Source organism: the organism of the source record quoted next, unplaced genomic scaffold, assembly GCF_019419815.1.
Source record: "Pyrus x bretschneideri cultivar Hongxiangsu unplaced genomic scaffold, Pyrus_bretschneideri_v1 Contig3, whole genome shotgun sequence".
Taxonomy (NCBI): Eukaryota; Viridiplantae; Streptophyta; class Magnoliopsida; order Rosales; family Rosaceae; genus Pyrus; species Pyrus x bretschneideri.
The window spans coordinates 12,935,503-12,951,112 of NW_025999612.1; the positions used below are offsets into that span (position 1 = coordinate 12,935,503).

General features: G+C 36.2%; 1 protein-coding gene across 1 annotated transcript; it reads left to right on the forward strand.

The window, feature by feature from the left end:
• The first annotated feature begins 308 nt into the window (after positions 1 to 308).
• LOC103946952 (proline-rich protein LAS17) lies at positions 309 to 4,591 on the forward strand. Its single transcript, XM_048589505.1, has 4 exons — positions 309 to 551; positions 649 to 1,704; positions 4,006 to 4,086; positions 4,186 to 4,591. Exons 1-4 carry the CDS (start codon positions 363 to 365, stop codon positions 4,348 to 4,350), a joined length of 1,491 nt encoding a protein of 496 aa, XP_048445462.1. The 5' UTR covers positions 309 to 362; the 3' UTR covers positions 4,351 to 4,591.
• The last annotated feature ends 11,019 nt before the right edge of the window (positions 4,592 to 15,610 follow it).

The following is a 15,610-nucleotide window of genomic DNA, read 5'->3' on the forward strand; positions in this document are numbered from 1 at the left end:
GCAGTATAAGATCACAAAGAGTCCTTATACAGAAATAAGTTTGAAAGATAAGGACTGAACTGCAAAAGTAATGACTTATCTATAAGATATTTTATGACTAAAAGAAGAAAATAAATAATGTAAAAAGACGGAAAAGGTCCGCATCACAAACCTAAAGCAAAGAATACACAACTCAATCCTAAGCCGTCCGATCAGCCATCATCTTTCTGGCTCCCCACGCTCCCGATCCCATCAGCCATCCATCATCTTCTTTCTACTCTCTCTCTCTCTGCCCCTCTGTCCAAAATTTCACTTATCCTCTCTCTCTCCCTCCTTCCGAAGACCCAAGTCCCAATTCCCAAGTCCAACGTACACCAAAATCCATGGACCCACCACCACCTCCATATCCAACTCCGCATCTTTACCCACCGCTAATCACCGCCGTCTCCGCCGCCCCAACCATTACTCCCGCCACCGTCGAAGCTCAAAATAACATTATCACCACTACCCATGTAGCTGCCAACCCCACTCCTGCTCCGAACCCTGCTCCCAATCACCCACCTTACGCCGAGGTAAATTACTAAACGCACCCCATCCCCACCTCCCACCTCCCACTCGAGCTAAAGCTCCGAGCTTTTTTCTGATCTGGTTTTTTTGTTTTGGGTGCAGATGATATACGGAGCGATAACGGCGTTAAGGGAGAAGGACGGGTCGAGCAAGAGGGCTATAGAGAAGTACATAGAGCGATTCTACTCGGGGCTTCCGGCGACTCATCCGTCCTTGTTGACTCACCACCTCAAGCGCTTGAAGAACAGTGGTCACCTCGTTATGGTCAAAAAGTCGTACAAGCTTCCTGGATCTGAGGGTTCCGTTCCCCCTCCCCCTCCTCCTCCTACTTCAGCTGCTGATGCTGCCTCCACGGCGGCGATTCCCTCTCCTGGGCCTGCAAGGGGCCGCGGCCGCCCTCCCAAAAACAACCCTATTTCTGACCATCCCATTTCCCAACAACCCATTAGCCAGCAATTCATTCCCTTTCCCCAGCAGCAGCAGCAGCCCTTTCCAATTCTCCAACTGCCCACTTTACAGCAACCCATTCCGATTCTCGAGCAGCCCATTTCCCACCACCAACAACCCATTCCCATTCCCCAGCAGCCCAATTCCCAGCCCGTCCCAGATGAGCCCAATTCCCAGCCCATGCTAGTCGCTCTCGGACTCGCCGACGAGCCAGGGTCGGAGAAGAGGCGCCCAGGTCGGCCGCGTAAGGTGGTTGTGGGTGCTGGAGTTGGACAAGCTGTGGGCAGCCCGGTGTCTGGTAAGAGGGGCCGGGGTCGTCCGCTGGGAACCAGGTTGCCCAAGAAGAAGGCTGGGCGTCCTCCCAAGCCAAAGTCCGTGTCGGCTGTCGGAGGCCCCAACGGAATTGTGAAGAGGGGCCGCGGGAGGCCTTCGAAAGCTGAGCCGAAGAGCGTCTTCTTTCCGTATGCCACCAATGTGCCTATCATTGGTGCATTTGAGCAGAGCAGTGTTCCCAATGTGGTGGCGCCACAGCGACCGCAACCAGGGGCCAAGCGCAGAGGCCGACCCTCAAAGAAGAAGGAAGAGGCTGCTTCTGCTGCTACCGTGCGTGTTGGTGGTATGGTGCCCGGTAAGCGCGGCCGGCCGCCTGGGCTGCCTGGAATAAAGCGGCCCTCAAAAAAGAGCGGAAGGCCCGTGGGCAGGCCCAGGAAGGTAATACTCTTGTTATCTGCATCTCTCTAGTAAACAACCTTGTGAATTGCTGTGGCTTTTGTATTCTCTAATGCCGCGTTGTCGCAAATTAGGTAAGTGTTAATGTTGGTCTGTGTGTTTGATAGTGAATGTTTTTTGTTTTGAGTAATTAACTAGATACTAAGCTTGCATTAGAACTTAGTAAAATTGCAACACCGAATGGATAATCATATAATAACTTAGGGCTCGTTTGAATGTGCTTTTAAAATGAATGAATGCGCTTTTAGATAAAATGTTTTTGGATTGCAAAAGTCCTTTAAGTGCTTTCTACAAGAAGCACGAGTTATGTGTTTCTTTCAGGAAGTCTTTTAAGTTCTTTTCCAGGGTTTACCAGCATTTTTTCCAAGGATTGTTTTCAAAATATTTTCACCAAAAGTGTTTTTAGTAATTTTAAAAGCACATCCAAACGAGCTCTTAGTATTGAAGGGGTTAAGGTACTCTGGGTTTGTCCTTAATTGTTTTACTGAAATTTCCATTAATCAAATCTGTATTGTTTCCAGTCCAAAAATATATGTTAATCTGTATTGTGTTCAGGGAAAGGAAAATTAAATTATGCAACTTTTCTTTGTTTATTTTTATATGTAGGAATAATATAGGGGTTATGTACTAGAGAATTAAAAAAAAAAAAACTAGCATTGAGACTAGCCTAAGCAGTTCTTTGGGTGGGGCTATCAAGAAAACGCCTCTGCCCATCGGGAATGGGCTCTAGACTAGCCTAGGTGTATGAATTTTTTTTTTTTTTTTTAAAAGCTCAAACCCAAAATGAAGTCTTTTTGGGCAAGGTTTTTATAAAATTCATGTTAATTTTAGGCTTATTATATTAACACCCCACAAATTGTTGAATAAATCCCGCATACTTAATACACCCCACATTTGCTTTTTCATTTAAAAATTATCTTAACACACCCCACATACTTTCCCATAATACCCTTACACCCCACATTCTTAATATACACCTTACATTTTAAACACCCCATATTTTCTATACAGCCCACATTTCTCAAATCTTATAAAGCTTTTAATTTGGACAAATAACGCCAACTAAAATTTTGACAAAAGATGCCGCCTGGGATTTAAAGCATGTGTGGGTTGTTTTCAATTCCACCATTAAAACTCATGTTGTCTGTTTTTAATATTTGGTGATAATTTTAGGTGTTTAATTCTTCATGTAATCCCTGTGATCCCTAAAAGATGAATACGAACATAGAAGCGTGAATAATGCATCAAAAGTAAGATTAAATAAATATTGATTTCGTCAAAATCACTAAAACAATAAATAATATGAAGTCTTAGCTCATGTGAAGCTTCCGAAACATTGATTTTGTGTTTCATTCGTCAAAAATAATTTTTCTCACTCAACATATTTGTAGTTTTATTGGTTAGGGTTTTGTTCAACAATGGAGGGTCGGAAGGGTTTTGATAGTTGAATAAGATAAATAATACGTTAAAAGTGATTTGGGGTGTATATAGAATTTTTTAATTCTTTTTTTAATCTAATTAGGTCAAAATTGCCATTGCATAGTAGGATAAATAAGTTATTTAATATTAAATTTTAATGTGGGGTGCTAATATAAAAAGCCTAATTTTATGTTTCTAACTTAGTTTCTATTAGTTTATTAAGAATTTATGATGTAAATTAGAGAAATAATAATAATAGTCAAATATTTGATTGCTTGGCATGCTTGCTTTGATTGTTTTACGAAGTATTATATTATATATATATATATATATATATGTGTGTGTGTGTTAGGTATTGTAATAGTTTTGAGCTTCCGGCTATTCATGAAACGCCTTGGCTTCACCTTCGCCTTTAAAACATTGGTATTGGCTAGTGGATTTCTACTTTGTAATTTGGTAAGAGCAAAGGCTGCAGAGTTATTTAAATAGCAATGAAAAGGGCGGTATTTGGTTATCGAAAAATGAACATATAAAAAAAAAAATTAACGAAATGCATAGGGAGTTAATGGTAAAGTAGAAAGAATTGAAAGTTGTTAAGGAAGACTGTCCATGGTAATGGACCGTACAAGATTCATTTCACCGAATCGAATGTAATCGATGCTTATAAATGTTCAACCTTAAGTGCTTTAGTGAAATTTCCATTGGTCAAATCCGTATTTGTATTGTTTTGTAGTCCAGAAGTTAAATATTTAATTTTTGCGATTTTGGGAAAGGGAAAGTTCTTTAGTCTTCGTTTATTATTTTCCTCCTGCTGCCTTACTTACTTGGAATTATTTCTATTTTCTCGTCTGTTTTTGGAAAAAGAATGCATCAGCCGAAACAACCGAAGGACCTGACCCAAAATCGGTTGCCAATGGAGAATTTAAGCGGAAGCTCGAGTACTTTGTAAGTTGAATAATTTCCATTTTTTTCTTCACCAAATACGGCTGCATTTTCCGTTTTCAGCTTTGCAATGGTCTTTATTCTATTTCTATGTATTTGCAGCAATTCAAAGTGGGGCAAGCTGTTGGTGCACTAAAACCTTACTTAAACCCTGAAAGCGCGGACAGTGCCGTTGCCGCAATCCAAGAATTAGAAGGGCTTGCAACCATGGACATAAGCGCCCCATTAGATATTCAAGCTCAGCAGCCGCCAATGCTCCAAAGTTGAGAAAGCCTTGCTCTGTCGTCGTGTACCTGGTAGAGAAAATGAAGAGCACATAAGAGGTAAATCAAGGGTCTGTAAAGCGAATAGGAGGTTAGCGTAACTAACTGTCTTTATTGGTAGAGATGACCACCTTGTCCATTAAGTTAAGTTTGTTGTTGTTGTGCAAATTTAGAATGACCCATGACTCATTTTGCGTTCTTTCGACTTTGGGATTTCAATTCAATTTGAGAAATATTTGATCGTATCTTTGATTTACTCGTTTACATGAATCCAAGTAATGGCAGTGTGGTCTGTCTGCATGGTTTACTGAGGTACAATTACACCTTGGAGTAGTTTTAGTTTTGCATTAGGTCTAAGAGTAATCGCGATGCAATTTATCCATATACAAGCATAATTGCAGCACACTAATCTTGCATGCAGTGAGATATAAGTTGACTTGGATGTGTCTCAGAGAGAGAGAGAGAGAGAGAGAGAGAGAGAGAGAAGATGGAGCTGTTCCCTTGGAGACTATTGGTCTGCCCTTGGTTTTCTTTCTGTAAGGACGCAGAAGTTCTGTTGGTTTTGGTGAGTGATGATGCGAACTGGTTTGGTGTTACTTTTAGGAGACCTGGGGAAATTTGAGTTTTCGATGGTAGTGAGAGGTGAGTTGGGGACAAGGAACGTGACGAGAGAGATACTAACGAGGGAATATATCCCCCGGTGATTTGTCTAGCTAGGGTTAGAATGCAACGTCTGGCAGTTCGGAAATACACTTGCCACCGCCACCGTCACCGCCACCACCATCATGGGACCTGCTGCAGGCGTGGTATTGCAAACTTTAACATAGCCGTAAGCATGGCATGGATTTGGTTTGATCTTTTGACTTCAGTAGGCTAGAGCTTGACATGGACTTTGGGATGCTTTGGTTTGTGTATACAATCATAATAGAATTAGATTATTTTTAGCTATGCTTCCCAAACTTGACTTTAATCTCACTTTGTTCTCTGGAACTTATTTTTCGCTTCACTTTGCCTGATTCTGTTAATTCCGTCAAAAAAATTGTTGCCTACTGACATGGCATAAGTGAGGCCCATTTATTGCCGTTTTGAAGTCGTATCATTGACACATGTTAAAAAAAGTACAAGAACATAAAAACGTAAAATAAAATAAGAAAGGAAACCAAACTCTGGGTGAATATGTGGCAAACATGCGATCAAAGTAAGTGGGCTTCGCTCATGCCATGTAAGAAATTTAACGTTTTTATTGGCGGAACTAACAGAATTAACTAAAGTAAGGCGAAAATTGAGTTCTTGAACGCAAATTAAGTTTTAAGAGTCAAAATTAGATTAAAGTAAAGTTTCAGCAGGGAGCATAGCAAAAGAGGCTTAAGAGTATGTAATCCAACTTATTATTTAATTGTTCATAAGGAGCTTGTAGCTTAACTGCTTAAGTTGCTTGAAAATATTTGGTTCTGCGCTCGAGATTTTATTTTTGAACACCCCCGTCCCCAGGACGTCAATATATTTGTCTTATAAAATGCCGGGTCTAATTTAGTTTGACCTTTTTATTAGGGCTTGGTTCGTAAGATCAAACTTGCAATACAATTAGATTGGGGGTTCGAAAATAAGATTTTGCCCAATTTAAGGGCTGGTTTGATATTGCTGTGCTTTGAAAAAAAAACTGTTTATATTGTGTTGCGAGAATAAGTAGCTGTGAAATAAAGCAGCAGAGTGTTTGGTAAGCTTTTTTGTAAAAGTGCTTTTGAAAAAAAAAAAAAAAAAACAGTATTATAGTGTTTGATAAACTTTTATGTAAAACAAATGTGAAAAAAAAAACTGGTTTTTCAAAGTTAGGTTTTGCAGCTTTGTGTTTTCGGCTTTTTCACCCAAAACTGTGAAAAAAAAGCTGAGGCTGAATGTTTACCAAACATAAAAAAGCTCCCAGTTTTTTTTTCGATAGCCACTTTTTTAGAATCACTCATTACCAATCTGGGGCTTAAGGATTGCAATATAATCATTATTTTTTTTATATCTTTATTTAAAAAAATACATTCGATTTGTAGTTTAGTTATTTATATGAGTTAAAGAAATTGACAGTATATCGTGAAAATGATGTTGTTAGTACAACCGTTAATTTGTTTGGCACATATGCATGTCTAAATAGTCTCAAAATCAAATGATTGTTTCTCAATTTATGTAGAATGAGGAAAACTCGTCCATCTTATTCTAGTCTTGGGGAATTTTGCACAATAAGGTCATTTCCAGTCAAGTGCTATATGTCACTTTTAGTTCGAGTTGAGGAAAACTCAACTGATATGTGCATCTCAAGTCAAAATAGAGAAATTAGCCCGGTATGATTGGAAACGAAATTTTTTAACCCTACAGTTTTTTTTAAATATTAGTTTTTATAAAAGAAAAACTAATAAAAAGGTTTTGAAAACTTTGAGTTTTAACGATAAAGACAAAATAAAGGGTAAAGTGAATAGTATCAGTATTGACTTTTTAGTGTAAAAAAGTAATTTTTCGTTAAAATGAACAATATCACGAACTTTTCGTTAAAACTCTCTTTTATAAAGATAAAACATAACTAAAAGCTTCGTTTAGCCTTTTATAGCTAAGGTTGACCTAAAAACTGCCATAAAGTGAGCCACTGGTCCTCCAACACCTCCACCTCCACCTCCACCTCACTCTTCCACCAGTATGAGCAATTGTAGTCTACGCGCTGCCCACGATCCAATCACAGTCACGAAATTGGGAACTCCACTTCCAGCTCAGCTCCTTTACAACTGGATAATGCCATATTGGCGACTCTACAACGCATCCCACGCAAGCCCGAAGTCGATGCGCCTCCCAAAGTCCACAATGATTTTTTATTTTTATTTTTGCATTCATAAGGCTATAACGCAATTTGATAATTTCAATCGTACCATGTTATATTCAGCGTCAACATTCAATTAACACAACTAAAACACGACAACTAATAGGAGGATTTATTGTGTTATTGATATTTCTTCATTATGTGTTACGATATATTTTTATCTAATTTTACATTAATTAAATTATAACTTGATAGATACACGATACGAATAAAATATATAAATTCAAAGACAACTGATTGCCAATAATACAGGTAAGCGGATACCAAATTTTCGCTTTTAAAACAACAAGAAATAATAATTATACTTTTTTGAATTAAAAGCTTGGATATATATATATATAGGACAAGCAAAGCCGCCCACGAACCAATCTTGACTTTCCCTCCATTTGCCCACACAAGTTTGGGACCTTGACGTTTCCCTTTATACCAAGATCATGCCAAAAAAAACTGTTTTTTTTATAAGAGAAATGTTAAAAAAACTCTCAGTTAAAAAGATGACGGAAAATCTATGAAAAATCCAATTTTTAATAAAGTCTCTTTAGCATGTCTCTTTTTATAAATACAAACGATATATTTCAATAATTTACGTTATGCTTGGTAATTTCTTGCATGACTTGTTAACATGATACGAAACAATACGAAAATAATATATTTCGGATCAACTTGTTAATGAGTTAAGTCTTTATCGGGTCACCTGTTAAAAACTCGTTAACGTTTCGGGTCGTTATTTGGTCATACGTTAAGAATCTGTTAAAATAACGAGTATGACACGTAAAAGACATGAACATGACCCGTTTGCCAAGTCTTGACATTAAGTATGACAATTTTTTGCAAACCCATTCACTCGATAAGAAATGACCCGCTAACAAGTCGGTTCGTTATAGGGTCATATGTTAAGAACTCCTTAAGATAACGGGTAACTCGTTTTGCCAAGTCTAATTTACACTAAAAGAAAAAAGGAAAATTTAAATTTAGATGCAATAAATGAAAAAGAAATATCTCATGCCTCAACCACTAGAGCAGTCCATCACTTATAAAATAAAATAAAAATAAAAATAAAGCTAAATATATTCTCTCGCTCATTGTATTAAACTATAATTGACAGTCTAGGTATTGTCCTAGATAGAACCTTTGGTTAATCATATTCTGATGTGCATGTGATGTTGGTGGCTTTCACGGTAGAATTTCCAACAGCGTTTAACAAATCCCGGCATTTGAATTGTTTTGACATGTTAATCTAAAGAATTTGAGAGAAATCCTCTCACCATTAATTCTATGCCAAACATAAAAAACAAAACAAAATGTATTTAATATGGTTATATATTAGTGTCTTCATTTGCTCATTTTCCTTGGTGTTATCACTCTCAAACTTTCAAGCAATAGGCTACATCGCAAACGAGTTTTTTATTTTATGATGGTGTTATTCAAACACCTCTTCATACTTCTCACATTCACCTTAATTTCCAGCCGTCAGGTCAATTGACTTGAAGAAAATCAAATGACATAAGTTAACAAGAAATATGTGGAAAATAAAAATAGTGTGGATAGCACTTATCTGATTTTATTATGTATATTCTATTTTATTAAGCATCATATTCATTATTTACCGTCACTTTTTATTTGGTTTAGTCTAACGACCGTTTGATAAATATCGTTTTTAGTTTTCATTTTCACTGGTCATTAAGCATTGTTATTATAGTCTAAAGATCAATGACAAATCCAAACTTATAATGGAACACGTCATAGATCCCAATCTTATAGCCAGACCACAATTAATTTTTGTGACCGCTAATTAACTACATAATTTTCATATTTGCTACCCTAATGCTTACATAATTACAAAATATTAAAAAAAATGTTGCAGTCCGTGGACATCAAATAAGAATATGATGACAAGACAACAGTGCGCTTGACCGGTAGATGATTGATCAATCATTTTCCCTTCTTCTTCAAGTATGTTTGTAGAAAATTAATTAATCAATCGCGTGGAGAGTGGAAGAAATAGAACTAACATGTAACTCGCCATCTTCTTTTTTTCTCCTTAATTTCTTATATGGATGAATATATAAATATATATAAAAAAAGAGAGAGAGAGATTCATCATTTATATCATTATATGGTTCACCTACATGGTTTTAGAACTTGGCCAATCGTGTTTAAGCGCCAAACACTATCCTTAGAGAGTAATTCGTTGCTAGCTAGGGTTTACATCGTCATAAATGAATAAAGGTACGTAACAAAAAATAAGAAATACAATTAGCGATAAAACAATATATATTGTTTAGTTTTTTTTTTTTTTTTAATTATAAAAAATGAATCAAATAGTGGTTTTGTCACGACATTCCATCTTTTCGTGGGTCGGTTAAGCTCATGGAGGCATTTCAATCTCCCATCATCATTATCGTGTTTCACTAGCAACAGGGATCGAACCCAAGAAATACCATTTTTTGACATAGCAAAAACTTTTGGTATATTCTTGTGCATGCATGCAATTGCAAGACATGGAGAATAAATCAACTTTTGAACATAGCAAAAACGGGTCAAACCATCTATTGATCCTAAAAACTACCAAGCCTACATGGTGCGCATGTTGAGTAATTAATAAGCTAACTACGTCCTTTGGTTGTGTGCGGGGTGTGCCAACTCGTCGGCCGAGGAGTAAAATATGTTGATGTGTCGTTGGGCGTGCTGCTGACGTCTTGATCTTACGACTACGGCCGAGGAAGGAACACGTCTCAGCCTTCGGGTTCTAGAGCTTGAAGACAGGCTGCTAGTTTTGTGAAGTTCAATATTAGATTTGACATTCAATGTGCCGAATGTAGTAACCTGATAACACCTCACTTCGGCGAAAAGGTTGATAAGATGACCTTTACCAACAAGGACTCGAAAATCCTTGTCGACCGAGACTTGGATAGGTAATAAGTCGGTCAAGAAGTAGTGTTGTTTATCCAAACTGAAGGTGCTCCTTGATCGGCTGATTCTACGGCTCCAATGTTGTTTATCCAAACTGAAGATGTCGTAGGTTAATTGCCTTCATAGTGATGTTTATCCAAACTGAAGATGTGTCGGCGGAAAAAAGAAAATAAAGATCTCGAGGTTGTTGAGAGGTTTCGCGTAGAGCGAGAGTTTGCGCAGTACAGTTTGTGTGTTAAATTGGAGAGGGGCTTGAATGATGCACGCCCTTCTCTATTTATGGCAATAAACTCTCTCATGGCCGAGCTAGAACGACACTCGGATTAGGACTCCTTAACCTAATCTAACTAGAACTCGGCCAATCTTAATTCAACTAGGACTTTGAACCCACCTTTTAAACGAGCCAAATTCATCTCTTGAGTCTGAGCATTCCTAGGACTCCTTATCATACTAGGTCTCAACTACTTCACCTTTATCCAAAATAATATTCTTCGTAGCAGGATTCGGCCAACCTTGACAGGACCGGCCCATGACAAGATTCTAAAAAAAACACCTTTGGGCCAAGGATACTTCTGAGCTCGGCCCAAAATTACTTTTTGAGTCGAAACACCAACATTCTCATTTCCAAATATTTCCAAATTAAAGGAAAAAATTTGGGATCAAAACAAGTTAGTAAAATAGAATAATTGAGATAAAGAAATTAATTGCCCAAACTTTGCGTACGTGCATGCATGCATGGACCATATGGTCCATATAAACCTCGTGTTAACTTGATATGATTTAACATTTGCATGCAACAAAACCACGAAAAATAAAGCTTAACTTGTGATAGAAAAATGGGTTAGTAAATTATGTGATGTAAAAAATAGAATGGTGCTATCTACACACCTATTTTTACCTCACATACATCCTTCTCAATTTCCGATAGTCGGTTCGAATGAATTGCAAAAGATCAATAGATAAAAATTTAACAAAGGTGTGTGAAAGGTAAAATAAGGTATATGAATAGCACTATCCAAAAAATAAACGAGTTTATATTTTCATCAAATTATAGAGGTCGAGAAGCTCCCGTATGATCCCTGGTAATTAGGGCATTTGGAATAGGACAAAAGCAAAAAGGTTCACTCTTTATCTATATCCGATGACTTTAGTTTTGCTGTCTGATCAACAGCCTTCACTTTTCGTCATCCTAATATGGATAAAAAGAAGAATAATAATATATAAAGCTTAACGTAAAATTGGCTGTAGATTCAAGTGTTACAGCTTGAGAAAATAGACTCCAGCCTCCAGCTAATCATTTTCTCGTGTACCAAAAGAACCTTTGAAAGGGTACAGTGTGCGAAGTCATTGTCATTTTGATCAAACAAGAGAGAGAGAGAGAGAGAGAGAGAGAGAGAGAACTTTGATGCATTTTTAATTATTTAGTGAAGTTGATGCATTTTTAATTATTTAGTGAAGTTGATGTACATATCCAGAAACATAGATGTCATGCATGCCTAAATATTTTTTTTTTTTTTAAATATAACCGTGTTTTACTAATTTTTGTGTTATAAAACGAGTGAATGATGATCCTTAAAAAATATTTAATCATACCGAACACTTAAAGGCATAAAAAACACTAAGAAATAAACCACAAGAGAAAACTAGCTACTCGCATCATAACATCTAAAGCAAGGCCCAAAACCTAACTCATGTAACCTACAATAACAAAAACCCTAATTTAACCCACAACCCTATACCTAATTGAAGCCGTGCCGGGATCGATTTCTTTGCATATCGCCATAAAGAACTCAAACTTGGTATGGAATGATCTAGTTACACATAAAGCCAAACAATAGTTTTTATTCACTCGTATTATACAACACATGAATCAGTAAAACATAATCACATTTAAGAAAAAGAAAATATGGCATGCATGACATCTATATTTCTACTCGAGTAGATTGCAGCAAAGTTGTTCAAATCCCATGATGCATCGCAGTTTAGTGAAAGTAAAGATATTGGAGAGAGGATAACATGAGTGGGCTTAGCATGAAGACGAAAAAGTCGTCATGGGAAATTCAGATATGGGAATAGCTCAGACCAAATCACTACACAAGAGGATATTATTCACCCGAATAAAGACATAAAGGAAAGGAAAAATAAAATAAAAAAGATGGATGGGAGGGGAGAAAGAATAGGCACTCTACCTCCTGTTTTTTTTTACCAGATCGAGAAGGAGAAGAATGATAAAAGTGAATGATGATCTTATATATAAAAGAATAGTGTTAATTTATAACATGTACGAATTAGTAAAAACACATTTCAGAAAATGACTCCAAAAAATAACTTATCGGGGTGAGGATTTGAATTTGAGATTTTAAGTGGAAGGGCTAGCGGTTATTAGTAAGTTTGATACTTCGATATTTAGTTGTGACACATTGTGGCTTGTTTGTAAAAAAATAAAAACAAAAACTTCACTAACAGTTTAATATTAGTGTTGTGTGTGGAAAACCCCTCCATTACGTAGCGGGGATCCGTTTTCACTCATCCCACGTACATTGAAATATTAATTGAATCCTTCTAATTTGTACGGCCCTTGTAAAATTTGGTCTGTGTTATGATATTCTTAGTGCATACTATGTGAGAGAGTATGAAGATAAAATAATCTCACATCTGTGAAATAAGGGAAAAATTTTGTGAGGATTTATAAGAGATTGAGATACTTTCCATATTACCAATTGATTTTATAGTGGAATCTTAACTTTCTTTATGGTATAAGAATAAGTTGGTCCACGTTTAAAGCTCAACGGCCACATGTGTTCCATGTCCGCCCCAATTCGTGTTGTCATGTTGTCCAATATGTACTATCAGAGCAGGTTGGCACACGTGTAAATCCCAACAGTCACACATACTCTATGTCATCCAATTCATATTGTTCATCTGTAAGCTTGAAAACTCGTTACACATAAAAAAGTGCATGTGGATGTGAAGATATAAAAATCTTACATCACTAAAAGGAGAAACCATGTTCTCTTCCATTTTTCTCGGGGCCATGCTCAAAGCTTGTTATTTTTAATAGACGAGCTAACCAATCACATGTGTTTGTTTATTTTCGAGCTATGAGCTTTGAATATAACTTGTCAACTACATTTTCAAGAGATAATATTACAAAGGTTGTACTTTGTTAATTACCTTTGAAGATTTATTCCTAATTTATATTGGGAAAAAAATTCATGCATTACTTTACTCTTTTCCAAATATTGTGACACTTTCAATACGTAGCCTAGCTAGCCTTGTGTTAGATTTATTATTAATTTATATTGGGAAAAAAATTCATACATTACTTTATTCTTTTCCAAATATTGTGACACTTTCAATACGTAGCCTAGCTAGCCTTGTGTTCTTTGTTGGTGACACTTTCAATACGTAGCCTAGCTAGCCTTGTGTTCTTTGTTGTAAGACTCATAAATTTGAATATAAAAGTGAATTTTGTTCAACTAAATCTGATTTATTTGGTATTTTCCATTGTAGAGGGCATGCGTATATACGTGCGTGCATATATGTATATGTATAGTTTGCATATAATATATGTACTATTATATTTGTTGGCTTGTATTAACAAATATGTGATGGAGATTGGTTTATAATTGAATGGTGGAGATTGTCTAGTTGATGAAAACTACTAAAAGAATCGTTGAAGATTGTATAGTTAGTTTTTTTGTAGGAAAATATAAATTGTAAACCCTCTCTCATTTCTATAATCTGTTAAACTTAAAAGATATCAATTCAAGCTTCCATTTCTTTTTAAGGCCCTCAAGCTTTTTCTTCTCTGTTTGGATTTCATATCCTTTTCAATGTAGTTAATAACTTGAATTTTGTATGGGATTATGTATCTATCAATATATATAGAAGCTACTAAATATAATAATTCAAGGAGATAATTCAATTTATCTTCAAACACAACAAAAAGCCAAAAAAAAAAAAAAAAATCTATGTGTTCAACCTACTAGGGCTCATTCCTCCCTAAAATATAGCAAGCTTTATTGTCATATCATATGGCCCGCAAATACAATATCTCCCTCAAAAAAACATGAGGTTGTTGAAGAATTAGGGTTGTGAATAAAAGATATGATGAAAAAAAAAGTAAAAAAAAAAGAACAAAGATGAGGTTGCGTGTCACATCCCGGCCCGGGGGGGCACCACTTCCCGAGCCCGATCCACCACCGTAGTACGATATTGTCCGTTTTGGGCCCCGACCACGCCCTCACGGTTTTGTTTCTGGGAACTCACACGAGAACTTCCCGATGGGTCACCCATCCTGGGAGTGCTCTCGCGCGCTACTCGCTTAACTTCGAAGTTCCCATGGAACCCGAAACCAGTGAGCTCCTAAAAGGCCTCGTGCTAGGTAGGGATGAGAATATACATTTAAGGATCACTCCCCTGGGCGATGTGGGATGTCACATTGCGGGTTGAATTTGTTAGGATAATTATTTAGAGAAAATATTTTATTGGAGGAAAAAAAAAAAAAACAGAGAATACACGAAATAATTTCGAACACTGAAAAAATTCAGTTGAACAAGTAGCACAATGGAATTTCCACAACAACAAAACAAAATATCTAATGAAAGCCCATTACGTGAAATTTACATATTTTTTGTTTTTATACGTATCTGAAACTATAAATACAACATGAACAAAAGCCCGCATGTTTTTTAATTTGTAATTAGAATTAAAAATTAAGAAGATGTATTTCTTATTTACATGTTTACTAGGACAAGTGATACCTTTACAAAAATAAGAAATTCAAATTTTCTTTTAAGTTTATACAAGCAATATTAAGGGAGAGGAATCGAATTTGGTACCTTGTGGTGCAAAGGTGAATCATTTAACTCTTAATTTTGAAGGAATTAGACTCTTTAGGAGAGATATTATTAGAATATGGATAATACTTGTATCCCCTTATGCAGGGATGCACATATCTCTCATATGTGAATACTCTTGACCGGATAAAATCAACGATCATAATCGTTCAACTTATTTCCGATTGAAATGATTTTTTGTTGAGGTGATCTTCAAATAAAGATTAAGAAATAGAACGGTTACAAGGAGCTCATCCCCCTAAGGAGGGAATGCAAGGATAGAGTTCATTATTTTGTAAGAAATTATTTTTGCACACTCGTTTTCTCCTTGCGCACATTGTCTTTGTTTTTTTTTTCTTAGTTCTCCTTTAATTTATGCAACAAAAAATAAACATGCACGGGATAAAAAATGATGTGAAAAAATCACTTCATTTTTTTGCTTATTATGCATCACCTTTATTTCTCAAATTTCACCTAGCATATAAAATAATTTATCGAGAACAACGTCATTTTAGTAATCAAATTGGTTTTCATTTTGATTGAAGTGAATTAGTAAATAACTTATAATATAATGTTAGGGAAACCAAATTTGCAAACCAAATGATGTGTCATCGATATGAAATAAGTACGTTTATCAATATTTAAGTAATAAT

Bases quoted from the DNA above. Each gene is read 5' to 3' on its own strand.
- LOC103946952 (XM_048589505.1), top strand. From the start codon at position 363: ATGGACCCACCACCACCTCCATATCCAACTCCGCATCTTTACCCACCG. The intron at 552-648 runs GTAAATTACTAA...TTTTGGGTGCAG, and splicing joins ATCACCCACCTTACGCCGAG to ATGATATACGGAGCGATAAC. The intron at 1,705-4,005 runs GTAATACTCTTG...TTTTGGAAAAAG, and splicing joins CCGTGGGCAGGCCCAGGAAG to AATGCATCAGCCGAAACAAC.